General features: G+C 42.0%; 1 protein-coding gene and 1 long non-coding RNA gene across 2 annotated transcripts; both read right to left on the reverse strand.

Annotated features, from left to right (window-relative positions):
* Window positions 1–6,602: 6,602 nt before the first annotated feature.
* Window positions 6,603–16,060, reverse strand: LOC129529782 (uncharacterized). The gene is made up of 4 exons (XR_008675336.2): window positions 15,919–16,060; window positions 13,146–13,214; window positions 10,222–10,326; window positions 6,603–6,829 (listed from the first exon to the last, which is right to left on the reverse strand). It is a non-coding gene; the product is annotated as an uncharacterized lncRNA (long non-coding RNA).
* Window positions 16,061–21,508: 5,448 nt separating this feature from the next.
* Window positions 21,509–22,285, reverse strand: LOC101136779 (small ubiquitin-related modifier 2). Its single transcript, XM_031003859.3, has one exon. It carries the CDS (start codon window positions 22,268–22,270, stop codon window positions 21,788–21,790), a length of 483 nt encoding a protein of 160 aa, XP_030859719.2. The 5' UTR covers window positions 22,271–22,285; the 3' UTR covers window positions 21,509–21,787.
* Window positions 22,286–27,532: the final 5,247 nt, after the last annotated feature.

The following is a 27,532-nucleotide window of genomic DNA, read 5'->3' on the forward strand; positions in this document are numbered from 1 at the left end:
ATAAAGCATGTTTGAGTGCTTAATTTGTGAGTCAGATTTGCTAGTTCTGACCTCTCCTCTGTGACCTAAGTGTTATGCCCATTTTACAAAGGAAACAACCTATGCATGGAATGAGTAAGAAACCGGCCTAAAATCATGCCCAAATCAAGAGGCGGAGCTGGGTTCCTCCTTGGGTCTGTTTGATTCTAAGTTTGTATTTATAACGCCTCTGTCAACTGGCTATTTTTTACTCAATAGCCATCATGATGATGCAAAGGACAAGAGTGAAGTACTATTACTTCTGGCCTGTCAACTTGGCCAAGTGTAAAATCTTAATTTTACTCAGTTCTGACCAGGGAGCAGCAAAGTACTTAGTCTCATTCACAGCAAGTGAATCCCTTGGTACAGGTTTTCTTGAAGGCAGTTGACTGATTTGATAATCCTGCTTCACCAGGTAATTCCATACATGACACTTCATCCACGTGAAATGTTCAGACATGTACACATTGTTTTATTATCTATGGAGATATTCTTTAAACACTTATACATCCACTGATTGACAAATAACCATAGTAGGATTGTATGGACAGAAAGCTCAGACAGACACCATCTAAGTAAATCAACTAAGGTTTACTTCTGCAAACGACATAGAAGAAAGTCATTGTAGTCAGGATACACAACTCAAAGATAAGCTGTGCTCTTGAGTGCAGAGATATAAGCATCTGAACTTCTGATCTTTATCAGGCAGCAAGGGTAGTGATGGTGGGATGATGGAAGGTGGAGACACAATTTTGCAGATGTAATACTTCAGTGAGTGAGAGCCATACCAGACCTTCTGGAAGGCAATTAGTCACATTACAAACAGAGTAGGATAGGCTGGATATGTACCAGCAACATCTGCATCAAAGTGGAGTGCCTCTCCTCAATCACAGGGTTGCACTCTATGTGTGTACTGTATGCATTATGACTACAAACTGCAGTGTAGCACATTATACTCAGGTTGAACAAAATCTTCATTTATCACTTTCAGCCTTCCCTAGGCCAACTCAGCCTGGTCCAAGTAAGTTTCTGAACTGTAAGCCATTACCCAGAAACCTCTGTGAATCAAGCAGATAGTCTCTTAGAATAGATATAGTGCTCATCCTGCCCAACTTAAGTACCAACCAATATATGATTCTGTAGTTGAATTATAATGTGATAAAATAATAAGGAAAAAAGTAGAATGTAGGCTGGGCATGGTGGCTCACACCTGTAATCCCAGCACTTTGGGAGGCTGAGGTAGTAGGATTGCTTAAGCTTAGGGGTTCAGGACCAGCCTGAGCAACATAGCAAGACCTCATCTCTACTTAAAAAAAAGTAGGATATAAATATTTATTTATGATATGGATAGATGTTAATGATATTTATAAAAATGAACAAAATAGCTTACATAACTGCATGAATAAGACACTCCCATTAAAATATTCCTAACTGGGGCCAGGCACGGTGGCTCACGCCTGTAATCCCAGCACTTTGGGAGGCTGAGGCAGGCGGATCACGAGGTCAGGAGTTTGAGACCAGCCTGGCCAACATGGTGGAATCCCATCTCTACTAAAAATACAAAAATTAGCCGGGAGTGGTAGCGTGCGCCTGTAGTCCCAGCTACTCGGGAGGCTGAGGCAGAAGCATCGCTTGAACCCGGGAGGCAGAGGTTGCAGGCAGCCGAGATCATGCCACTGCACTCCAGCCTGGGTGACAGAGTGAGACTATGTATCAAAAAAAAAAAAATTTTTTTTAACTGAATGTATCTCATGCATAGGAAATTTCTGTCAGAGTCAAATGCAAATCTTTAAAGTGAATATCATGAGTAATAGGATTCACCCTTTTTTTCCTTCAACATCATTTTCTGCATTTCTATAATGAGCATGTAATACTTTTAAATCAGAAATATAAAAAACAATGTTTTAAAATTCTCAGCCAGGCACGGTGGCTCACGCCTGTAATCCCAGCACTTTGGGAGGTTGAGGCGGGCGGATCACCTGAGGTCAGGAGTTCGAAACCAGCCTTAACATGGAGAAACCCTGTCTCTACTAAAAATACAAAATTAGCTGGGCGTGGTGGTGCATGCCTGTCATCCCAGCTACTCGGGAGGCTGAGGCAGGAGAATTGCTTGAATCTGGGAGGCGGAGGTTGCCATGAGCCGAGATCGCGCCATTGCACTCTAGCCTGGGCAACAAGAGCGAAACTCTGTCTCAAAAAAAATAAATTAATTAATTAAAATAAAATAAAAATTTCACAATAAAATGTAAGAAATTATTTTCTAAACCTTATAGAAAATCCATATTTATATAATAAAAGTTTGGCAGAGCTGATTAAATGGAAAAAAAAAAAACTCTGTGTGATGAAAGACACCATAAACGAAATACTAAACTCTGAAAAAATTTTGCATTATAAAACCAGACAAAGTCTGGATTTACATAATATAATAGTGGCTCCTAAAAAACAAAATATTTAAAGACAAACCACCATTGATGGTTGGTTTAATAGGCCATTGATCCAAATGGGTCATTGATATGATCAGGAAACACATAGAAAAGAAAATAAGCTATAAATATTTAAACAGACATTTTATCTGGCTAATGCTTATGGATATGTGTTTTTTTTGTTTGTTTGTTTTTTTGTTTTCTTTTTGAGACTGGGTCTCACTCTGTTGTCCAGACTGGAGTGCAATGGCATGATCTTGGCTCACTGCAATCTCTGACTCCCAGGTTCAAGCGATTCTCATGCCTCAGCCTTCCAAGTAGTTGGGACTGCTGGTGTGTGCCACCATGCCTGGCTAATTTTTTATTTTTAGTAGAGATGGCGGGGTTTTGCCATGTTAGCCAGGCTGGTCTCTAATTCCTGGCCTCAAGTGATCCACCCACCTTGGCCTCTCAAAGTGCTGGGATTACAGGTGTGAGCCAGTGTGCCTGGCCACGGGGCTGTGTCTTTTAAAAATACTGCTGAAATATGGTTGTTCGTGTTCCACATTGGCAAAGGTTAAAGACAGATTTATAAGGCTGGGCACGGTGGCTCATGCCTGTAATTCGAGCATTTGGGAGGCTGAGGTGGGTGGGTCACCTTAGTTGAGGAGTTCGAGACCAGCCTGGCTAGGCTGGCCAACATAGTGAAATCCCATCTCTACTAAAAATACAAAAAATTAGCCAGCTGCCTGTAATCCCAGCTACTCAGGAGGCTGAGGCAGGAGAATCGCTTGAACTCGGGAGGCAGAGGTTGCAGTGAGCCGAGATCACGTCACTGCACTCCAACCTGGGCAACAAGAGCAAAATTCTCTCTCCAAAAAACAAACAAACAAACAAACAAACAAACAAAAAACCAGATTTATAATTCTTATTATTTTGAGGTTGTATACAAAGGGTGACTTTCATATGGTTTTGGGGAGAATGCATATTGCTATTGAATATTTGTACTACTTTTTGGCAATTCTCTATGACATTTATGATTGGTTCAAAGACTAGTTATAGGTCCCAGTGGATGATGATGATCATAATCATAATCATAAACAAACACTTATCTAGTGTTTCCTGTGTGCAAGCTAATATCCTTGGCACTTTATATGTATCAATTTAGTTACCACAATAACTCTATGAAGTATGAGAAGGTGCATAAACTGTGATCCCTATGTCACAAATAAGGAAATTTAGGTGTAGGGAGCTTAGTGATTTCCTGTCATTCCCACAGGTAGTTAAGTGTCAGAGCTGGACTTTGACTCCCAAAGTATGAGCTCCTATCCATTCTGTGCAGTGCCTATTAATCCCTGATCTGTATTTCTGAGCACCCCTGTGATATTTTATTAGGTTGTTATTGTGGCCTAGAGAAAATCATTAAATCTCAGTGGTGTGTGACAGTAAACATCTTTTTTGCTCACACATCTGCAGATTGCTTGGTAGTTGGTTGGCTGATTTGAGCTAGGTTCAGCTAGATGGCTGCAAGACTGGGTCTGGGTGTGCTCTACACATCTCTCATCTTTTTAGAATCAGTAGGCTAGCCAAGGAATGGTGATGACAGAGGGAAAAAGAGAGCAAGTAGTAAAACTACAATGCCTCCTATGTCCTAAGTTCAGAAATGACATGCTGTCATTTTTGCTTATATCCTTTTGGCCAGTGACAATGATATGTCTGAGCCTAATATTAAAGAGACAGGGGCCAAGTGGAGTGGCTCACATCTCTAATGCTATTACTTTGGGAGACTGAGGTGGGAGGATCACTTAAGCCTGGAAGATCGAGGCTGCAGTGAGCTGTGATTGTACCACTGCCCGCCAGCCTGGGTGACAGAGACCTTGTCTCAAAAACAAATAAATAGATAGGGAAATACACTCCAAATCTACTGAGAGACAAGCAAAGACACATGACAAAGGGTGTGGATACAATGAGGTGGTGAAGAAGTGGGACCAATGACTCTGTCTACCAAAGACACCATCATGATAGTTTTCATTTCTGCCTTAACTGAGCCTACCTCTCTATAGCCATGACATCATCTTAGATGTTGTGATCACCTGTAATTTATTTGCCCTATACTTCCTTTCCTTTCCCTCTTCATGTGTTCCACTGCTGCCTCTTTTATATATGGTAAACATGCCTGACAGCAATAACTTAAGCATACTGTGAGAATGACCCTGTATGGCAGATGCACCTGAATGCACTTTTAGAGTTCTGAGCTTAGAAATATGGTAGGAGCCAACACAGAGATTCATTACTTATCTATAAGGAATATCTGAGCCTCCCACTACCCTGTCCTGTGGAATGCAGGCTGTATGGGGGCCTTTTGTTTTTGAGGTTGGTAAGGGGACAGTGCTAGGTGAAAATGCTATATGAACTACGTGCTGTTTGCAGCCTTCCTGGTTCTCCTGCCCAGTCCACCACCACCGGGCTGTGTGATTTTCCTGTCTACCCTGCTGCCACTGGATCATCCCTGTGTGTAACACTACTTAAAGATGGTAAAAGAATCAAAATTACTTTTGAGGATGTATTTCCTATGTTATTGTAGTGGAATGGATGGTGGTCTCCTACAGGAAATGCCCATGTCCTAATTCCTAGAACCTGTATTACTTTATATGGCAAAATATATGATTATGTTAAGGATATTAAGAGAAGGAGCTTACCCTGGATTATTTGGGTGGACCCTAAATGCATTCACATGTGAACCCTAAAAGAGCCAATCTTCTAAGATGGACGCTGAGTGGCTAACTGGGCCTAAATTAAAAACAGAGCCAACAGGCCATTTGCTTACTAAAGGTCACGCACATAATTTGCAGTCCTGGAAAACTCCATGCTCGCTTAACTTTGGGACTTTCATAACTGTCTGTTCCTATTTATGTTGCCAGAATCAGCCAATAGATTGTGACCTGTGTGGACCAATCAGAGCTCAGCAAGTCAAGGAATTAGAACTGAGCAAGTTTGCTTTCTTCATTTGCGTAAGTGGACAAGAATGGGAAACTTGGGTGGGAAGTTTGAACTTTGTCTATAAAAGATAACCACTCTTCTACTCAGGGCACTCACAGTTAAAGGAAGGCAAAAACAACAACAATAACAACAACAACGATAACCCCTCCCTTCTCTCTGAATGCACCTTTGTTTTATACAGAATACTGTGTCTCCCTGGTTTGCAAACTGTTTACTGGAATAAAGTCTCTTTTGGTTTTCTTAAAAGAAAATCTTTTTCAGTGGACTTGTTGACACTTATGAGAGGTAGGAGGAATTTACAGACATACAGAGGGGAAGGCTATGAGAACATGGAGTAGAGAGAGAGGTGGCCACAAACCAATTAATGCCTACAACTACCAGAAGCTGGAAGAGACAAGGAACAGTTACTCTGCTAGAACCTCCAAAGAAAGTGTCACCCTGCCAACACTTTGACTTTGAACTTCTAGACTCCACAACTGTGAGAGATAAATTTTGGTTGTTTGGAGCCACCTAGTTTGTAGGAATTTTGTATGACAGCCCTGAAAAACTAATGCAATTATCATTACACCACTTTATTGATTTATCTTTGCCTTCTACATGAATTTAATATTCTCTATAGACTTTCCAATTATTGAGATATTGTATTGATAACATGGTGAGCTCACAAAGGAAATAAAAAATGAGCAGTCATGTTCTCTAACATTATACAATACTTATACATGGCTAATCAGTTTTCTTTTACTTTTTTTTTTTTTTTTTTGAGATAGAATCTTGCTCTGTTGCCTAGGCTGGAGTGCAGTGGCATGATTGGCATGATCTTGGCTCACTGCAACCTCTGCCTCCTGGGTTCAAGTGACTCTCATGCCTCAGCCTCCCGAGTAGCTGGGATTACAGGCACCTTCCACCATGCCTGGCTAATTTGTGTATTTTTAGTAGAGATGGCGTTTTACCATGTTGCCCAGGCTGGTCTCAAAATCCTGGCCTCAAGTGAACCACCCACCGTGGCCTCCCAAAGTGCTGAGATTACAGGTGTGAGGCACCGTTCCCAGCCAGCTAATCACTTTTCACTCATTAATGATCACCAGTGGACCAAAGTCACCAAAAACTATTCAAAGTTTTGCCTTGATGAGTTGATTCTCTTCAAAGAGAATTCTCGTGTAGTTCAATAATCAACACATGGAGTTGAGTCTTACACATTTATTTCTGTTTCACTCCATAAGACAGAGCAGGTGGGGATCCTGGAGAGTAGGTCTCTCAACAAAGGTAGTGGTAGAGGAGGTCTCTAAAGGTGATGGTGATGATGACGGTTTACCACTTAGTTCAGGTAAAGGAGTTGGAGGAGGAGTAAAAACTCCTCTGGGAAGAGACGGTGGTGGTAGAGATGGTGGTGGGGATGGCCCTCTATCTGCCTGTGGAAGTAGTGGAAAAGATCCTGAAATCTATGAGCAGCCCGAGGGTCCATGCTCCCGTAATACAAATAGTCAAATGTTTAAATGCTTGCAATACAATATGCAGGCCAGAATATATAACAGTAGATATTTGTGGGCTTTTAAAGAGATTATACACTAAACTTATTAATTTATTAACTTTCAAGGACCTAACAGTATCAGTATATGGAAAAGACTTGTGTAGACATATAATAAGCATTTTAAACTCAACACAATGACTACTTCTGCTAACACTCAAATGCTAGGAAAGTTGGTATCCTCATCAAAGGCCTTGTGAAATATTACTACAAAATAATGACAAATTAGATTTCATGATAAACATATGCAAAAAAATACTCTACATGGCTTGGACCTGTTAGAATAGTTGGTTCAAATATGGATAATTAATACAAGGTCATTAGTTTGATTTCCTTGGGAGCCAAATAAGTTTATACAAAGATTCTGTCTCATAGTGTCAGTGACCTAGCTGTCTAATAATAGTAACAACGAATAGAAAGTAACATCCATTTGCATGTATACTTGTCAGAGTTTTTAGATCTATCATCCTTTTTGATCCTCATTATAACCCTGTAATGTAGGTTGGGCAAGTAGTTTCGTTTCACTGCTTGTAGATGAGGAAACGAACTCCAAAAGTTTGAGTAAATGGACAAAGGTCACACAGTGTGAAACATGATCAAGATTTGAATGCAATTCTTCACACACCTAATTCAGTTCCCTTTCTACTATAAAAGACTACCCCCTCATAAATGCATGTAATTTGTCATAAGCTGAGGACAGAACTTTCAGGAATGCCCTATTGAGGGGTAAAATGAGGGATAGTAACTGAATTCTCAGAAATAAAAAAGGGGCCAGGTGCCGTGGCTCACGTCTGTAATCCCAGCACTTTGGGAGGCTGAGGTGGGCAGATCACTTGAGGTCAGGAGTTTGAGACTAGCCTGACTAACATGATGAAATCCCATTTCTACTAAAAATACAAAAATTAGCCGGGCATGGTGGGGGACATCTGTAATCCCAGCTACTCGGGAGGCTGAGGCCGGAGGATTGCTTGAACCTGGGTGGCAGAGGTTGCAGTGAGCTGAGATCTCACTACTGTTCTCCAGCCTGGGTGACAGAGTGAGACTCTGTCACAAAAAAAAAAAAAAAAAAAAAAAGTAAAAATGGAAGTAGGAGGATAGGAAAAAAAACTTTATTGAAAAGAAATGATCAAGATACTGTGAAGTGAACTAGAGTGAGGCTAGGAAAAGGCCACTAGGTTGTGTCATTTGGAGTTCACTGCTGACTTTTGCTTAACCTACTTTTCAATAAAATGGTAGAAACAAACCAATTCAATCAACAAACACCTAGTGAGCATCCACTATGTTAAAATGAAATCTTCACTTTCTGCATATTCCCTGCAAAGGAGAGTGTCTTGAGGAGAATGTTTAAGCATCTCCAAAAGTGAAGACTATCTAGTGAAGATTTTTAGCATGCATGGTACCTTTCCTCAAAGAGAAAGTAACTGGATGTATAAACTTCAAAGGTTTTTAAAATATAGTATTTGAGGCCGGGCCCGGTGGCTCATGCTTGTAATCCCAGCACTTTGGGAGGCTGAGGCGGGCAGATCACGAGGTCAGGAGATCGAGACCACGGTGAAACCGCGTCTCTACTAAAAATACAAAAAAATTAGCCGGGTGTGGTGGCGGGCGCCTGTAGTCCCAGCTACTCGGAGAGGCTGAGGCAGGAGAATGGCGTGAACCCGGGAGGCGGAGGTTGCAGTGAGCTGAGATCGCGCCACTGCACTCCAGCCTGGGCGACAAAGCGAGACTCCGTCTCAAAAAAAATAAATAAATAAAATATATATTTCAGATTTACACAGGTGTACAGAGGGCTTTGGGATTATTAAAATGTAAGGATTTTCTTTTCTTTTTGGGATGAGGTCTCACATATGGCCCAATTTTTCTTTCTTTCTTTCTTTCTTTCTTTCTTTCTTTCTTTCTTTCTTTCTTTCTTTCTTTCTTTCTTTCTTTCTTTCTCTCTTTCCTTCCTTCCTTCCTTCTTCCTCTCTCTCCCTCTCTCTCTTTCTTCTTTCTTTCTTTCTTTTTTTTTCCTAAAATGGAGTTTCGCTCTGTCGCCCAGGCTGGAGTGCAACAGCTCAATCTCGGCTCACCGCAACTTCAGCCTCCCAGGTTCAAGCGATTCTCCCACCTGAGCCTCCCGAGTAGCTGGGATTACAGGCACCCGCCATCATGCCTGGCTAATTTTTTTTGTATTTTTGTAGAGACGGGGTTTCACCGTGTTGGCCAGGCTGCTCTGAAACTCCCGACCTCAGGTAATCCGCCCCATCTCGGCCTCCCAAAGTGCTGGGATTACAGGCATGAGCCACCGCGCCTAGCTCCAATTTTCTTTCCTTTTTTCTTTTTCTTTTCTTTTCTTTTTTTTTTTTTTTTTTTTTTGAGATGGAGTTTCGCTCTTGTTGCCCAGGCTGGAGTGCAATGGCGCGATCTCAGCTCACCGCAACATCCGCCTCCCGGGTTCAAGCAATTCTCCTGCCTCAGCCTCCCAAGTAGCCGGGATTACAGGCATGTGCCACCATGCCCGGCTAATTTTTTGTATTTTGAGTAGAGACGGGGTTTCTCCATGTTGGTCAGGCTGGTCTCGAACTCCCGACTTCAGGTGATCTGCCCACCTCGACCTCCCAAAGTGCTAGGATTACAGGTGTGAGCCACCGCGCCTGCCCAATATTCTTTCTAAAAGGAAATATTGTGGACCCAATTATTCACATCATCATAACAATTTTTTCTCTAAACAAGTTTTGTGGCTAGATGTGGTGGCTCATGCCTATAATCCCAGCACTTTGGGAGGCTGAGGCAGGAGGATCACTTAAGGCCAGGAGTTTGAGACCAGCCTGGACAACATAGTGGGACCCTGTCTCTACAAAACATTTTAAAATTAGCCAGGTGTGGGGTGGTATGTTCTTGCAGGAGAATATACTGGAAGCTGAGGAGAATATACTTGAGCCTAGGAGGTTGAGTCTGCAGTGAGCCTTGATCACGCCACTACCCTCTAGCCTGGGCAACACAGTGAAGCTCTGTCTAAGAACAAACAAACAAACAATTTTGCTTGTTTAATATGTTGTCACAAAACATTCAGGACAGTCAAGTAATGCCTGGGTCTTTTCCACACATGAAAATGGTTGATTGTCTTAGAAAATAAAATCCATAGAGCTGTTTTTTTTCCTATAGAGTTATTTAAAATAAAATGAGAATTTGCCAAAAAGTCTGCTACTAGTCATATCTTACTTCCGTCTAACAAGAAACTTTCCTACCATAGATCTCAATGTGACATGACACACAGCACATATCTAGTTTCATTACCTGGGTTCAATATTGCTGGAGTTCTGTTCTGAGTGTCTTGATTTTTTCTTCCTTTTTTTACTTCTTGGCTTGAAGTTAGGATTGGGCTCTGAATTCTTCATTTGTCTGCAATGATCACCACCATAAATATACACTTAATAAGGTATTTTCAGGAAATCTCTAAGCAATATCACATATGAAATATATAGAGCATTTTTTGCTCCTTGAGTTTTCACACCCTCACTTATTGACTATTTTCATGATAATTAGGTACTCATGTGGAGGTGGGGCTGGTGCCGGTGGTAGAAGTGGCAGTAATGAGGAAATAGATCCCCAACTAAAGGCAAACCATCATGTTTTCATTCCTAGAAAAAAAAAATCAGCCTTGGTAACGTGGTGAAAACCTGTCTCTACAAATAAAAAAAAGAAGAAGAAGAGAAAAGAAAAGAAAAAAAATTAGCCAGGTGGGGTGGTGTGCACCTGTGGTTCCAGCTATTAGGGAGGCTAAGGTAGGAGGATCCCTTGAGCCTGGGTGGGGGATGAGGCTGCAGTGAGTCAAGATCATGCCACTGAACTCTAGCCTGGAAGATAGAATGAGACCCTGTCACAAAAAAAAAAGAAAAAGAAAAAGAAAAACATGGGTGGACCAAAAATTTTTCTTCATTTATCATGGACATTTTAACTGTTTTGTGTTGAAATTCAGATCCTAAAAATAAACATGGTTTTTACGTGTTTTATGCCATACATACACAAAGTCCTGGAAACAACCCAAATGTCCAGGAACTGATGAACGAATTAGCAAACTGTCACATATCCATACAATATAATGCTCATCAACAACAAAAATGAACCACTGATACATACAACAACATGGATGAGTCTCAGAAGCATGGTGTTGAGTGAAAGAAGTCAGAAACGAATGGATCATTATTCTACGATCCCAAGTATATGATACTATAAAAAACCAACACTATATGCATAGAAATTAGATCAATGGTTGCCAGGGGCTGGAAGTACGCTGAAGGCATTGAAATACAAAGAAACCCAACGCAACTTTCTGGGGTCATAGTATGGTATGAGACCACCACTTCTCCTGTTGTCCTTCCCAGTTTCTCCCCAACCTCCCCTTTTCCCTAGTTTATAAGACAGGAGAAAAGGGAGAAAACAAAAAGTTGGAAAGAAACAGAAGTAAGATAAATAGCTAGACGACCTTGGCGCCACCACCTGGCCCTGGTGGTTAAAATAATAATAATAATATTAACCCCTGACCAAAACTACTGGTGTTATCTGTAAATTCCAGACATTGTATGAGAAAGCACTGTAAAACTTTTTGTTCTGTTAGCTGATATATGTAGCCCCCAGTCACATTCCTCACACTCACTTGATCTATTATGACTCTTTCGCGTAGACCCCTTAGAGTTGTAAGCCCTTAAAAGGGCTAGGAATTTCTTTTTTGGGGAGCTCGGCTCTTAAGACGCGAGTCGGCCAACGCTCCTGGCCAAATAAAAAATCTCTTCCTTCTTTAATCCGGTGTCTGAGGAGTTTTTTCTGCAACTCGTCCTGCTACAATAGAAAGATTCCATATCTTGATTGTGATGGTAGATAAATGACTATATGTATTTGTCAAAATTCATACAACTCTGTACACCTTCAAAGTGAATTTGACAATAGGTGAATTATACCTCAACAGAAATAAAAGCACATGTTCACACAACATGTGTTCCCACACACAAAGGTACCTAACAGCTTTATTTGTAATGATCAAAAACTGGAAATACCTCAAATGTCCATCAACAGGAAAACAGACAAACTGTGGCATATCTATATAATGGAACACCACTCAGCAACAAAAGAAATGAATCATTGATGCACTCGTGGATGAATAACAGAATAACTATTCCAAGTGAAACAAGCCAGACAAAAAAAAGATCACACTCTATATCATTCCATTTATTTGAAACTCCAAAAACCTATTAAATTTTTTATAGTGATATACAGCAAATCAATGACTGTCAGGGGATGGCAGGGCAGGGAATGGTATGAGGGGAGGATTACAAAGGGGAAGGAGTAGTTTCTGAGGTGTTGGATATTTTCAGTATCTTGACATGGTGACAGTATCACAGATGTATACATACATAAAAATGTATCAGATTAGAGCCGAGCACGGTGGCTCATGCCTGTAATCCCAGCACTTTGGGAGGCCAAGGCGGACAGATCACCTGAGGTTGGGAGTTCAAGACCAGCCTGACCAACATGGAGAAACCCCATCTCTACTAAAAAAATACAAAATTAGCCAGGTGTGGTGGTGCATGACTGTAATCCCAGCTACTCAGGAGGCTGAGGCAGGAGAATCGCTTGAACCCAGGAGGCGGAGGTTGCGGTGAGCCGAGATTGTGCCATTGCACTGCAGCCTGGGCAACGAGATCAAAACTCCGTCTCAAAAAAAAAAAAAAAAAAGTATCAAATTATACACGTCATTCTATTATTTATAAATTTATTTTTATAGAGTTACTTATAAATAACTTCATTGTATTTTACAGTATGTATGATTATATCATAAAAATATATATACACACACACACATTTGTATTATTTTATTTAGAGACAGGGTTTTGCCATGTTGTTCAGGCTGGTCTGTAATTCCTGGGCTCAAGCGATCCACCCCCCTCAGCCTCCCAAAGTGCTGGGATTACAGGCGTGATCCACCGTGCCCGGTCCAACATATTTCTTGAACTACTTCTCAACTGATAGATATTTCACTTGTTTACAGTGCTTCACTATAATGCTACAAAACATATCCTGTGGTTATGTTTTGGGTCCAGAAATATAAAGTACTGTATAACTGAAACAATATTAAAAACTCTTACCAAAGAGAAAGAGTAAAATATGTGGTAAGAGTAGATTATTAAGTAAAACAATAATATCTAATATATAGGATGCTTTACCTTTTATGAACTTTCCACTGCTGTTTTTGTTCACTTTCTTCAACTTTTGCTGAGTCCACGCAAGAATTACTAAGATTAAACAAAAGCAATTAGAAATTATGTCACCTCCTTTAGGCAAAGGTGGCTGCCAGCTGATAACTCTACTATGCAGGCTATTATTTTTATGTAATTGCCAATAAAGAGAAATTGACCTATACCACATATAAAACATAAGCTACCATATATTCTTTCTTAGATAACTTACTGAATAGAGATTGTCAAGACCAAGCATCTGTGAATGTATTTGACCACATTATCACTATTTTAAAATGACTTAACGTATGTTAAACTTTTATGATTATAGAATTCTTTAAAATTTCTTTTATAATTTATTATGGGTGACTCCATGTTTAAAATGGTTTAAAGATTCCATGTTTAAAATGGTTAAGACTCAAATGACCCTGAAACTAAAAGCAATGAGAAGAGGATACACAGTAACACTCATTAACTCAGAATTCCTAGTGAAAGATTTTGCTTACATAACATTGGATCGAGGTAGAAAGTATACGCATATAATGAAAGGAACTCGGGAACATTCAAATCGTCCAGGTGGATGCTTTTTCTTTCAATACATCTATAATTGCCTTAATAATAATTTAGTCCTAGTTAAACATAAACATGACATAGTATGACATAAATAATCTCTTTGGAGCAATAATGTAGGTTTCATCACTGTGCATACATAGGGATCCAGAACATTGGAATGTGATGGATATGTCTGCTATGTTCATTGCACTGATTCTTTCACAGCTGTCATCTATGGCAATATTTATCAAATAGTACACTTTAAATAAGGGCAGATTCTTGTCTGTCAATTATACCTGCACTACTACAGCTTACAAAAAAAAAGAAAATCTGTGTGGCTGGGGCAAACAACTAAGTAGAAGAGCAGTAAATGATGAGGGCAGAGTAACCACATCTTGTTGACAACGAGTTGTGGCTGGTTCTTATTTTAATTCTAATTTTAAGGGAAAGCCCTGGAGAGTTTTAGGCAGGGGCCTGATATGATCCGAATGTTGGAAGACACAAGAATCACATATACGTATGAAATTGGAAAACACTGAGCTCTTTGGAGAGGTCCATAGGTGTCCTTGAGGTTCCTGAATTTGTGTGTATGTGCACATCTGCTTTTTATAAAAATTCCCATACCATTCACCGCTTCTCAAAAAGGTCCTTGAAAACAAAATATTGGCCAGGAGCGGTGACTCACGCCTGTAATCCTAGCACTTTGGAAGGCCAAGACGGACGAATCGCCTGAGGTCAGGAGTTCAAGACCAGTCTGGCCAACATGGTCTTGAACCAACCCTGTCTCTACTAAAAATACAAAAATTAGCCGGGTGTGGTGGCAGGCACCTGTAATCCCAGCTACTCAGGAGGCTGAGGAAGAGAATCACTTGAACCCAGGAGGTGGAGGTTGCAGTGAGCCGAGATTGTGCCACTGCACTTCAGCCTGGACAACACAGTGAGGCTATGTCTCAAAAAAAAAAAAAAGAGAGAAAAAGAAAATATTAAGAACCACTCATTTATTGGACCATCATTTTAGTTGAGGAAATTGAAACCTAGAGAAGTAAAATGATTGGTTCAAAACCAGGGTGACAAGTTGATGAAGTCATAATAGGTTTATGATGCCGATCACCCTCTCTCACCTGGTCCCCTTATCTCTCCCTGCCCCCAATACTTTTGATAAATAAAACATAATCATAAGGACCTGGTACACAGCACAACAAGCCAATGTCTGCTGAACCTTGGCTTCAGGATTTGCCCAAGTTACCAAGAGAGTGTGTGTGCTGATCCATTCAAGATTGGAAGCCAATAGAAAGGTTTGAAAGTACTCTAATGACTTTCTCATGAAATGCATATAACTTTCTAAATTGCCCACAGTAAGCATGTATTATTAAAACCACAAAGAAGAATACATCATAAATAATAAACTATTTACCTTTGATTGTTACTGTGAGCCTACTCTGTGCTATGGAGAAAAGAATAATATATAATTGGCACGCTACAGATGTAGTTTTCTTTCTTGAAATGCACCACAAATAAGTTTATGCTGGATCATTTCCAACAGCAATTTCAGTAAGGTGTAAATAAAACTGCTTAACCAGAAGGCCACACAGCAGAGTGCACCTCACATGGGAAGGTTCACACAGCCTTCAGAGATCCCAGTGTAGAATGCCAGGAGGGTCCTTTTTTCAGTAATCCAAGGGGACAAACAGGATCACCTCAAACTGTTTCCTAGCTCTACAGTTTATAGAAATATCAGGCTATTTTGATAGGCTTGCAAGGTCCCAGGTTACTAAAATAACCCTGCCTTTCATTGCTCAATGTTGACCATTGAGAACATGGCTACGATGCAAGCCAAAGCCTAATGAACATACAGTTTCTACCAAACCTCCATGGTACCAATATAAACTGGATGAAAACATTTCAGAAAGTTATACTTCCAAATATCAAGGCATTTAACTCTAGTTAAATAATGACCTTTTCTGGGGCTTTCAGTTTAATCTGAGTTCAGCAGTGTTAGAACTTATCAAATAGGTTATTTTCAACCCCACAGGGAGAACTCTCATGATCATCATAATTAACAACTCTAACCATAGAGTATACATGGACACAGTGCCTAACCAGATATTAAGAGAGGAAGTTCAGTGAGAGATGTACCTTTAAAAATGAGTCTATTGTACAGAAGGGAGTCAAACACAATCAAAGGACAATTGAGAATTGTGTTACATACATATCAGATGCGGGACATCAGTTTTCGATCTTCATCTGTGTTTGAAGTCTGGGTCCACACCGCCACAGGGCCATACCAGCTGTAAATGATAGTCTTCTATTTTCTTAAAATAGTCTGACCTGAAAATGAAAGTATTGTTGAATTCCTTTGCCACAGACACAAACCAATTTTCCCAACTATTCAGCAAGGAAAAACAAAAAAACAAAAACAGTATTTTTAACTATTTAAAATATAGCAAGGGCCAAGCATGGTGGCTCACATCTGCAATCCCTGCACTTTGGGAGGCCAAGACAGGCGAGTTGCTTGAGCCCAGGAGTTTGAGACCAGCCTGGACAACATAGCAAGACCTCATCTCTATTTAAAAATAAAGTAAAATAAAATAAAAACATAACAACAACAGTTTAAAAAGACCTCCAAGCCACTACACACCCTGGGGAGAAATTAGCCTAAGGCTGAAGCTGGTCTGGCCTTTATAGAGCCACACCTATTGTGATGTAATCAACTATGACCAATTAGTAACCTCATATGGTAATGTCTGGGATTCAGACTTGTGGTCAAAGATACTGAACAGGCTTTTCTGCTTACTTAAGCCATTGTTCCTTTTCTGAAGTTAATGAAATAAATAATCTCTTAGGTCCACATCCAAACACACGGAAATGTGTTCTCACCTGTAGCTTATTGATTCCAATCATGGTTGAGTATCCTGACATTGGGTGTGAAGCAACAGTTTGGAATTCATACAGCATTGTTACTCAAGTAGCTATAAACACCTTACAAAACTGGACTTGAACCACTTAAGTGAGAGGTTATTGCAAGGATCTGTTTATACATATTCCCAAAACATCCATTTTATAGAAGCATACACAGTTATTATGCGTGGCTATAGCCTCAATTTGTTCAAAGCATCAAAGGTCTGAAACCATGTCCTAATTGTGTGAACCATGAAGGTAACTGTGGCCTTAATCCTGACCAATTCACACTACCAAACAACAACGCAGCACCTCTGGCATCAAAATTGGGGAACATTACTATTTGTCAGTGATGAATACATTGACAGGGAAAAATCCATGGGAAGCTTAGGATACTCTCTCTCATTGCAACCCCCATCCCCAGATAGCCACAGAGCTCCTACATCTCCTCCCTCAGATCTTTCCTCTGGTGTCTCCTTCTCAGCAAGCCCTTAGCAGCACAATCTACCCAGAAGTGCAAATCCCACACTCACCCCACAGTGTTCCCCTTCCCTGCTCAGTTTGCTGTGTAGCACATATGACTATAATGATACATACATATCTTATTGATCCTATTTTATCAGTCTCCTCTACTAGAATGTGAGCTCCACGTGAATCGGGATTTTTTTTGGTCTATTTACTGGCTTTACTTTCTACATTAAGAACATGATGAACATACACTAGGTGTTCAACAAATGTTTGCTGAAGAAATTAATGAAGGTCACCTTTGTTCACCGGTCCTAATCTTTATGCCATTCCCAGAGGTGACCTTGTCAACAGTATAGTGCACTTCTTTCAGAACTTCCTTCCACTTATTACATTCTGATTCAAAGGCCCATTAAAAATTGATACCTTGTACCTCAATAAAGCTGCTGAATATTTTTTACAATACTTTAAACAAAAATCACCTTTCTTCAATCCTCTCTTGAAACCCAAGAAATTATAGCTCTGTGAATGTGACCATAATCAACTCTTTATTTGTATTATTATTATTATTTTTTTGAGACAGAGTCTCACTCTGTCACCCAGGCTGGAGTGCAGTGGCATGGTCTCACCTCACTGCAACCTCCGCCTCCCAGGTTCAAGCAATTATCTGCCTCAGCCTCCCGAGTAGCTGGGATTACAGGTGCCCACGACCACACTCAGCTAATTTTTGTATTTTTAGTAGGGACGGGGTTTTACCATGTTGGACAGGCTGGTCTTGAACTCCTGATCTCGTGATCCACCCACCTTGGTCTCCTAAAGTGCTGGGATTACAGACGTGAGCCACCGTGCCCGGAGGTATTTTTATTTTTTTAAGACAGGGTCTCATTTCGTTGCCCAGGCTGGAGTGCAGTGGTGCAATCTTGGCTCACTGCAGCCTTGACCTCCCGGGCTCAAATGATTCTCCCACCTCAGCCTGCTGAGTAGCAGGGAACACCATACCCACCTAATTTTTGTATTTTTTTTTTGTAGAGATGAGGTTTCGCCATGTTGTCCAGGCTGGTCTCCAACTTCTGAGCTCAAGCAATCGGCCCACCTTGGCCTCCCAAAGTGCTGGGATTACAGGCCTCTGCCACCACACCCAGCCCAATTATTTTATTTGTGATATTTTCACTCATAGTTCTCAATAATATACTCAAACTCAAATTTGGTTGTTCTTGTTTACTCTTTATTATGGACAATTTGAAAGCTGATAGAAGAATGTATCAAAAATTTCATGTACCCAGCAACCAGCTTCAATAATAATCATCATTTTCTTTTTTTCTTTTTTTTTTTTTTTGAGACAGAGTCTCGCTCTGTCGCCCAGGCTGGAGTGCAGTGGTGGGATCTTGGCTCACTGCAAACTCCACCCCCTGGGTTCAAACAATTTTCCTGCCTCAGCCTCCCAAATAGCTGGGATTATAGGTGCCCGCCCCCACGCCCAGGTAATTTTTGTATTTTTAGTAGAGACGGGGTTTCACCATATTGGCCAGGATGGTCTTGAACTCCTGACCTCAGATGATCCATCCGTTTCGGCCTCCCAAAGTGCTAGGATTACAGGTGTGAGACACTGCACCCGGCCTAATAATCACCATTTTCTTGAGCAGAGATTGCACCACTGTACTCCAGCCTGGGCATCAGAGCAAGATCCTGTCTGAAAACAAAAGCAAAAACAAAAACAAACCCTAAAAAACAAACAAACAAACAAAACACCATTTACGTTCTATTTGCTAATTTTTTGAGCTTAAATATGTAAAAATATATTCCAACTATCATATGAATTCACATATGAATTATAACAAGCTATATAATCCATGCAGTCTACAATAATATGCAATGTAAACAATAGGGATGTTAGGGAAAAGTAATCAAGATGCCATCATTGATTCTAACAAATTATAATTATTCTTTAATGGCACATGAAAACATCCATGTCCAATTTCCCTGTTTGACCTAAATATGCCTCTTAAATTTTACTTGTTCTTATTAGGATCTAAAGAAGCATCAGGATAAATAGCTAATGTATGTGGGGCTTAACATCTAGGTGATGGGTTGATAGGTGCAGCAAACTACCATGGCACACGTTTACCTATGTAACAAACCTGCAATTTCTGCACATGTATCGTGGAACTTAAAATAACTATTACAGGGCCGGTCATTGTGGCTCATGCCTGTAATCCCAGCACGTTGGGAGGCCGAGGCGAGAGGATCACCTGAGGTCAGGAGTTTGAGACCAGCCTGGCCAACATGGTGAAACCCCATCTCTACCAAAAATATAAAACAATTAGCTGGGCATGGTGGCGGACGCCTGTAATCCTAGCTACTCAGGGGCTGAGGCAGGAGAATTGCTTGAACCTAGAAGACGGAGGTTGCAGTGAGCCGACACGGTGCCACTGCACTCCAGCCTGGGTGACAGAGTGAGACTCTGTCTCAAAAAAAAAAAAGAAAGAAAGAAAGAAGTATTACAGATAACATTGATTCAAATATTTTCTCTTCATCTTCTAATCTGTAATCTGTAACAACTCTCCCTGTTTTTTTCTTTGCTATTCCTTTGGTGAGAGACTAGTTTATTATCTGTCCTGTAGAATTATTCACCTTCTACATTTCACTGTATCCATTCCAGTGCAAAACATATTCCTTTTTAAGCAGAATATCTTGTAGTTAGATCTATGGATTTGGTTAGATTTGGGTACAAATTTTTTTGGCAGGAACATTCATAGTTGATACTTTGTACTTTGATTGCATGATATCAGCACTCACATATTATTATTATTTTTTGAGATGGAGTCTTGCTCTGTTGTCCAAGCTGGAGTATGGTGGCACAATTGCTCACTGCCACCTTCTGCCTCTTGAGTTCAAGCAATTCTCCTGCCTCAGCCTTCTGAGTAGAGTAGCTGGAACTACAGGCATGCACCACCACACCCGGCTAATTTTTGTATTTTTAGTAGAGACGGGGTTTCGCCATGTTGGCCAGGTTAGTCTTGAACTCCTGACCTCAGGTGATCCGCCTGCCTCAGCCTCCCAAAGTGCTGGGATTACAGGTGTGAGCCATCATACCTGGCCACACTCACATATGTTTTGCATATATTTGATGTAAAAGATCAGTGAGTTGCAGTATTCTCACCTTGATTCACCCATATTTTAAAATTTCCCACCAATCTTGTACCTAAATTTTATTGAATCTATCTGCTGGTTTATTTTTTATTGTTGATAAACAGTTCACGTATCATATAAATTCACCATATAAAAATGTACAAGTCACTGCTTTTCAGCACATTCAGAAAATTGTGCATCCATTAGCACAACCAATTTTAGAACATTTTTCTAAAATGAAAGCTCCCCTCCCCTCCCCTTCTTTCCAGAGTTTTGCTCTTGTTTCCTAGGCTAGAGTGCAATGGTGCAATCTTGGATCACCGCAACCTCCGCCTCCCAGGTTCAAGCAATTTTCCTGCCTCAGCCTCCCAAGTAGCTAGGATTACAGGTGTGCACCACCATGCCCAGCTAATTTTGTATTTTTAGTAGAGATGGGTTTTCTTCCTGTTGGTCAGGCTGGTCTCGAACTCCTGACCTCAGGTGATCCTCTTGCCTCGGCCTCCCAAAGTGCTGGGATTACAGGCATGAGCCATGGCACCCAGCCAAAAGCTCCATCTCTATTAGCAGTCATTCCTTATTCCCCCTTCCCCAGCCCCTGGCATCCACTAATCTACTTTGTGTCTGTTTAGATTTGCCTATTCTGGCCATTTCATATAAATGAGATCATGCAATCTGCATTCTTTTGTGTCTGGTTCTTTAATGTATTATAATATTTTTAGGGTTAAATCCGCATTGTATTATGTATCTGTGCTTCATTCCATGTTATGGCTAAAATAATCCATGGTATGCATATAGCACATTTGTTTAAACATTCACCAGTTCATGGGCATTTGGGTTGTTTCTCCTTTTGGGTTTTATGAATAATGCTGCCACAAACATTCATGCATAACTTTTGTTTGAATATCTGTTTTTAGCTCTCGGGTATATACTTAGGAGTGGAATTGCTGGATCACATGGTAACCCTATATTTAATTTTTTTTTTCATTTTAAACAAGCAGTTTATTTAAACAAGACACTTGACTTGAAGGGAAAAGTATCTAGGATTCTTTTTTGTTTTAGAGTAATTTATCCCTACTTAAAGACAGATTGCCCTACATGTAACAGCTATGTACGAAAAAGTTATAAAATTGTCCTTGGTTTTACAATGATAAATGAAAAACATTAAAATTCTCCAATTGAAAAAGGTATGCAAGGATTTTTATGTTGTTGTTGTTGTTTTTTTTTTTGTTAAAACAGTGAGAGCAAAATAACTTACTGGAATATAAAGATAAGAGCTGAATGAGCATGCCACTAATGGAGAAAGGGGGTATTTTCACAGAATCAGTATTTTTCCCCATCCCGTCTCCACTTGATGTCAATCAAAACATACCATTGGCTGTTTAGTTAAAAAAAATGCAATATGCTTGTGTACATATACCAGTTACTTTATGTACAATAAAGGAATAGGGAAGGGGGAAATGAAAGAATAGAGAAAACTATACGGTAGTAATCAGGATGTGGTGGAACCAAATTGCAGTTTTCTAATTGAGAATGTAATCTTGGTCTTTAAAGAACAGAGTTTTGGAGTAAAGAAGCAGGTTCCCTTTTCAGTAGACACCTCCCGTCTGCTGTTGGAACACATCAATTGTATCTTCATCCTCCATTTCCAACTGTGCAGTTGTGTCCGTTTCATTGATTGGTTGCCGGTCGAATCGGAATCTGATCTGCCTCACTGACAATCCCTGTCGTTCACAATAGGCTTTCATTAGTTTACTAAGTGGTGTATGCCTCTTAATCTTAAACTGCACCACAGAACCATCCTGCCCCGCCACCTTCAAATTAATATGATCGTTGTTCTCAGTCTTGACTTCTTCCTTGGGTTTTTCGTCGGCCATGGCGAGCGCCGGAATCTCCTCAGCTGCCGTTTCACAAAAGAGGTACCAGGTCCGCACCAAACGAGCACACAAGCAGCACCAGGAGCTCCAGAAGAAAGAGGGGGCAGCGATGGACGAGGGCAGAGGGTGCGCGCACGTCGTGCGCTCCCTCCCTCCACCCTGCGTGCGCGAGCACGAGCCGCCGGGGCCTCCCATTTTGTTCAACTTTTTTTATTATTTCAATAGGTTTTGGGGAAACAAGTGGTGTTTGATTACATGGATAAGTTCTTTAGTGGTGATTTCTGAGATTTTGGTGCACCCATTACCGGAGCAGTGTACACCGTACCCAATGTGTAGTCTTTTATCCCTTGCCTCCTTCCCACCCTCCCCCAACCCACATCCCCAAAGTCCATTGTGTATCTATTTTTTAGACGGAGTCTCTCTCTGTCACCCAGGCTGGAGTGCAGTGGAGCGATCTTGGCTCACTGCAACCTCTGCCTCCTGGTCTCAAGCGATTCTCCTGCCTCACCCTCCTGAGTAGCTGGGATTACAGGTGCTGCCATCACACCCAGCTAATTTTTATATTTTTAGTAGAGGTGGGGGGCGGGGGGGGGGGTTCACTATGTTGGCCAGGCTGGTCTCGAACTCCTGACCTTAAGTAATCCATCTGCCTCGGCCTCCGACAGTGCTGGGATTACAGGTGTGAGCCATCCTGCCTGACCCATTGTATCATTCTTATGCCTTTGTGTCCTCACAGCTTAGCTCCCACTTGTTAGTGAGAACAAACGATGTTTGGTTTTCCATTCCTGAGTTACTTCACTTAGAATAATGGTCTCCAATTCCACCCAGGTTGCTGTGAATGCCATTATTTAATTCCTTTTATGACTAAGTAGTCCATAGTATGTATATATATATGTGTGTGTATATATATATATATATATACACACACACACATACATACACATATATTCGTCACTCATTGATGGGCATTTGGGCTGGTTCCATATTTTTGCAATTGCGAATGGTGCTGCTACAAACATGCGTGTGCAAGTGTCTTTTCTGTATAATGACTTCTTTTCCTCTGGATAGATACCCAGGAGTGGGATTGCTGGATCAAATGGCACTATGGTTAACTTTCTGTGGAAGTGCCAAATTGCTTTCGATAATATTAAATATCTATCTACATCATTTTACTTTCCCACCAGCAGTGTATGACAGTTTCAATTTCTCTACATCTTCACATACTTGTTTTTTTGTTTGTTTGTTTTGATTTTGTTTGTTTTTTTGAGACCAAGTCTTGCTGTGTCGCCCAGGCTGGAGTGCAGTGGCGTGATCTCGGCTCACTGCAAGCTCCGCCTCCTGGGTTCACGCCATTCTCCTTCCTCAGCCTCCTGAGTAGCTGGGACTACAGGCGCCCGCCACCACGCCCGGCTAATTTTTTGTATTTTTAGTAGAGACGGGGTTTCACTGTGTTAGCCAGGATGGTCTTGATCTCCTGACCTCGTGATCCGCCCGTCTCGGCCTCCCAAAGTGCTGGGATTACAGGCGGGAGCCACCGCGCCTGGCCTCACACACTTGTTATTTTCAATTTGGTTTTTATTCTAGCCATCCTAATAAGTGTGAGGTGTATCTCCTTGTGAGTTTCCTTTGTATTTGCCTATTTGCCTAAATGAATGATATTGAGCAGCAGGTTTTTTTTTTTATTTTTATTTTTTAGATGGAGTTTCGCTCTTGTTGCCCAGGCAAGCATCCTGTACTGAGCTGCTTGGCCGTTTGCATGGAGAAAGCAAAGGATTTGCAGCATGAGAGCCTGGCATGTTTGGATCCATCCTGCCACCTTAATTCACCTTGGCAAAGCCATTTAGCTTCTGTAGACCTTGGTTTCCTGGCACAATGAGTGCTTATTGAATCTGTCCGTTCAGGGAATGTAGACAGAAAAAAGGCTATGACTTAGTTCTCTGTGTCAGGCGATGGACATTACTCCCTTAAATAAAGGAGGAGAAAGAAAGGGAAGTATCCAGAGAGGGGCAGCTGAGATTCATAGCTCAGTTACTTTTTGGGTAATTCCACCTGGGGTAAGGGGAAAGCTCTTTTCAGTTTCCATTTTCTACAACGTGGAGTTGTGGCAGAGCCTTAACCCCTCCCCCAACTCTCCCCTTAGCAGGTGAAGGCAGTTGCCTGACAAGAACAAAGCATCACCTGTGCCCATTTATGCTCCTCCTCCCCCCACCTCCTGGTAATTCCCACCCACCTCTGCCCAAACCGCAAGGGAATGAGTAAGAGAAAAGGTCTGGGAGTATCTGGCAGCAGGTGGTCTTGGGGTGGGGGTGGCGGACTGACAGTGTGAACGTCAGTTGGTGAGGAGTGAAATGGAGCCAGGAAATTCTGAGAAGTTGGAGCTGGTCAAAGACCAGTTGTAGTGCCCTCAGAGGCCTTAGATTTCTTTTTAAGTGTCTCTTTTAAGGTGAGTTCACTGGAGAGTGTACCTGGGCAGGAATGACTTTGGTTCCCACTGAAAACACGTTTCTATTTGTGGAAAAAAAAAAAATTCTCCCCAAAACCAATCAAGGACTACATTGTGAAGAGAAAAAAAAAAAAATCCACAACATCTTCACAGTCAAGTTTTTAAGCAACCCGAATAGCTTGCATGATTCCCATGAGCCTTGGGAACTCACCAGGCTATTATTTTTAAAGGACCTTTATTTGCATCTCCCCTCCCCTTAGGGAACAAGGCGCTGGGAGGATGCACGCCCCAAGTTAACACTCCTCAGAGTACTGTCATCAACAGATTATCTTCGTTTTCCTTAATACGCTACAGGTGTCTCCATTCTGCAAGAGCAGCAAGTCCCTTTTTTTTTTTTTTTTTTTTTTTTTTTTTTGAGACGGAGTTTTGTTCTTGTTGCCCAAGCTGGTGTGCAATGGCGCGATCTCGACTCACCGCAACCTCCGCCTCCCAGGTTCAAGCGATTCTCCTGCCTAGGCCTCCTGAGTAGCTGGGATTACAGGCATTCGCCACGAAGCCCGGCTAATTTTGTATTTTCAATAGAGACAGGGTTTCTCCATGTTGGTCAGGCTGGTCTCGAACTCCCGACCTCAGGTGATCCACCCGCCTCGGCCTCCCAAAGTGTTGGATTACAGGCGTGAGCCACCGCGCCCGGCCGCAAGTCCCTTTTTTCAAAAGAAAATATCAATCAGAGGACTGGTCAGGCAGGGGAAACCTGCGAGTGGCTGTCACTCCTTCGGCCTCAGCACATCCCCACCCACCTAGGCGGCATACGCGCCACCAGCAGCATCCCCTGGAAGGCTGCAGAAGCAGCGCTGGGCCCCTAGCAGTTCCAGAAAAAAAGTGGGAGGTGATAGGGCACCGGCAGTGTCTGGTCTTGGGAACACGCCTCTCACCTGGGGAGGGAACAATTGAAGCTTTCAATAACGTCAGGCATGCAGATGATACAAACTTATAACATCGCCTGAAAGTGTACTTGCTTAAGCTTCTTTTTCCTCTAAACCGTTTTGTGAATGTTAAACAGTAAACTTTTCATTTTCTCGATACATCAGTCTCCTTTGCCCTCTTGCCAGCGAAGACCTTACTCAAAGGAAACAAATGGGACAAATAGGTACTCCTCAGCAATTAGCTAAGACAAGAGGTTTCCCACCCAACTTTCCCAAAGCTGCCTCTCTCCGCCCCTTCTTGCACCAGGAGCAGGCTGAGGACACCCCACTCCTACCCTGGGCGGAGCCGGCTCTAGGAAGACTGGATTCCTCTCCCTTCCCCTCCCCGGATTCTTTCAGCCCTCATCTCCCAGGAATGGGGAGGGGGCATCCTACCCCATATCTGAGGTGCGACTGCGGGACGTAGAGCGGACTGGGCATTTCCCGCTGGCGCGTGGCCTCAATCAGGTAGGTCTCCTTTTCTTTTTTATTTGCCTTTCCTTTCCTTGACACAGGACACGAGATCAGGGTTTGTGCCATAGGCAGCCTTTCTGGTGCAGAGGACCTTCCCTGCCCTCCGGCTTCTGGGCAGCCAGTGCCGGGCGCGCGACCTTGTGCAATGGCGGCTGTAGCCGAGCTGGCTCCAGCGTCCTGCAGGCATCGGAGGGCTTTCGGGAGCGTTTTGGACGCCGAGTTTTTGCCGCTGCCCAAGTTTTAGTTCTGGCAAGTGTAGGGAGGTCCTCCTAGTAGAGCCTTTCTGGCCTTCCCCGTCGGGAGCCTGGAAGCGTCTCCTGTGGCAGGGCGGGCAGAGGGAGAAGGGTGCGCCCGCAGATTCCTTCGCCCCACTCGTGTTCTCCCCACCTACATGGCTGAGGAGGTGTGCGCTCTCGTTCGGTTTAGTTTGAGTGGTTGTTAAACCACGTGGCTGCCCTGCCCACAGGGGCTGGGCTCCCCGTAATGTAAAACTGAAGAAGAAACATTTCCTCTAACGAATAATTGAACAAAAAGAAATACAGCTTCAGGCCGGGCGCAGTGGCTCACGCCTGTAATCCCAGCACCTTGGAAGACTAAGGCGGGAGAATCACTTGAGACCAGGAGTTCGAGTCCGGCCTGGCCAACATGGTGAAACGCCGTCTCTAAACAAAAATTAGCCACGCATGATGCCGCGGGCCTGTAGTTCCAGCTACTCTGGAGGCTGGGGCGGGAGGATTGCTTGTGCCCAGGACTTTGCGGCTGCAGTGAGCTGGGATTGCTCCATTGCGCTCCATTGCACTCCATCTTGGGCATCAGAGCCAGAGCCCTTCTTTTAAAAAAAGAAAGAAAAACGGCAATATACTTCATTTCCATATATGCACTTAACAACATGGAAGGACAAGCCCTCAAAATTTTCAGGGACTTGCCTGGGCGAGGTGGCTCACACATTTAATCCCTGGACTTTGGGAGGCCAAGGCGGGCGAATCACAGGGTCAGGAGTTCGAGACTAGCCTGGCCAACATGGTGAAACCCCGTCTCTACTAAAAATACAAAAAAATAGCTGGGTGTAGTGGCGGGTGCCTCTAATCCCAGCTACTCGGGAAACTGAGGCAGAAAAATCGCTTGAACCCGGGAGGGGGAGGTTGCAGCGAGCTGATACCCAGCCAATGCACTCCAGCCCTGGTGACAGAGTGAGATTCCGTCTCAAACAACAACAAAAATTTCAGGGCTTTCACATTTTCATCTTTCTACAGTTCTGTAAAATAGGATTTGAAATGGCCGTGATTATTAATGAAATAAAAAGAAGATTATAAAGAAATAATTTAAGGTATCAAAGATGATAGAAGACAGTGATAATAATACAAAATATCGATACAAGTTGGACAAATTATGTAGACAAAGAGTCAAAAAGGAAAGAAAACACAATTACATTGGTTATTTCTAGAGGGCAGTGCTCAGTGTGTGTGTGTATTTGTATGTGCACATGTTTCTTGTTACTGATACTGAGGCAAAAGTTTGGCTTTCTTTTCTCTCCCTTCTCTGATTCTTTCCTCCTTTCTTGATACGTGGAGTCTT

Source organism: Gorilla gorilla, chromosome X (assembly GCF_029281585.2).
Source record: "Gorilla gorilla gorilla isolate KB3781 chromosome X, NHGRI_mGorGor1-v2.1_pri, whole genome shotgun sequence".
Classification (NCBI taxonomy): Eukaryota; Metazoa; Chordata; class Mammalia; order Primates; family Hominidae; genus Gorilla; species Gorilla gorilla.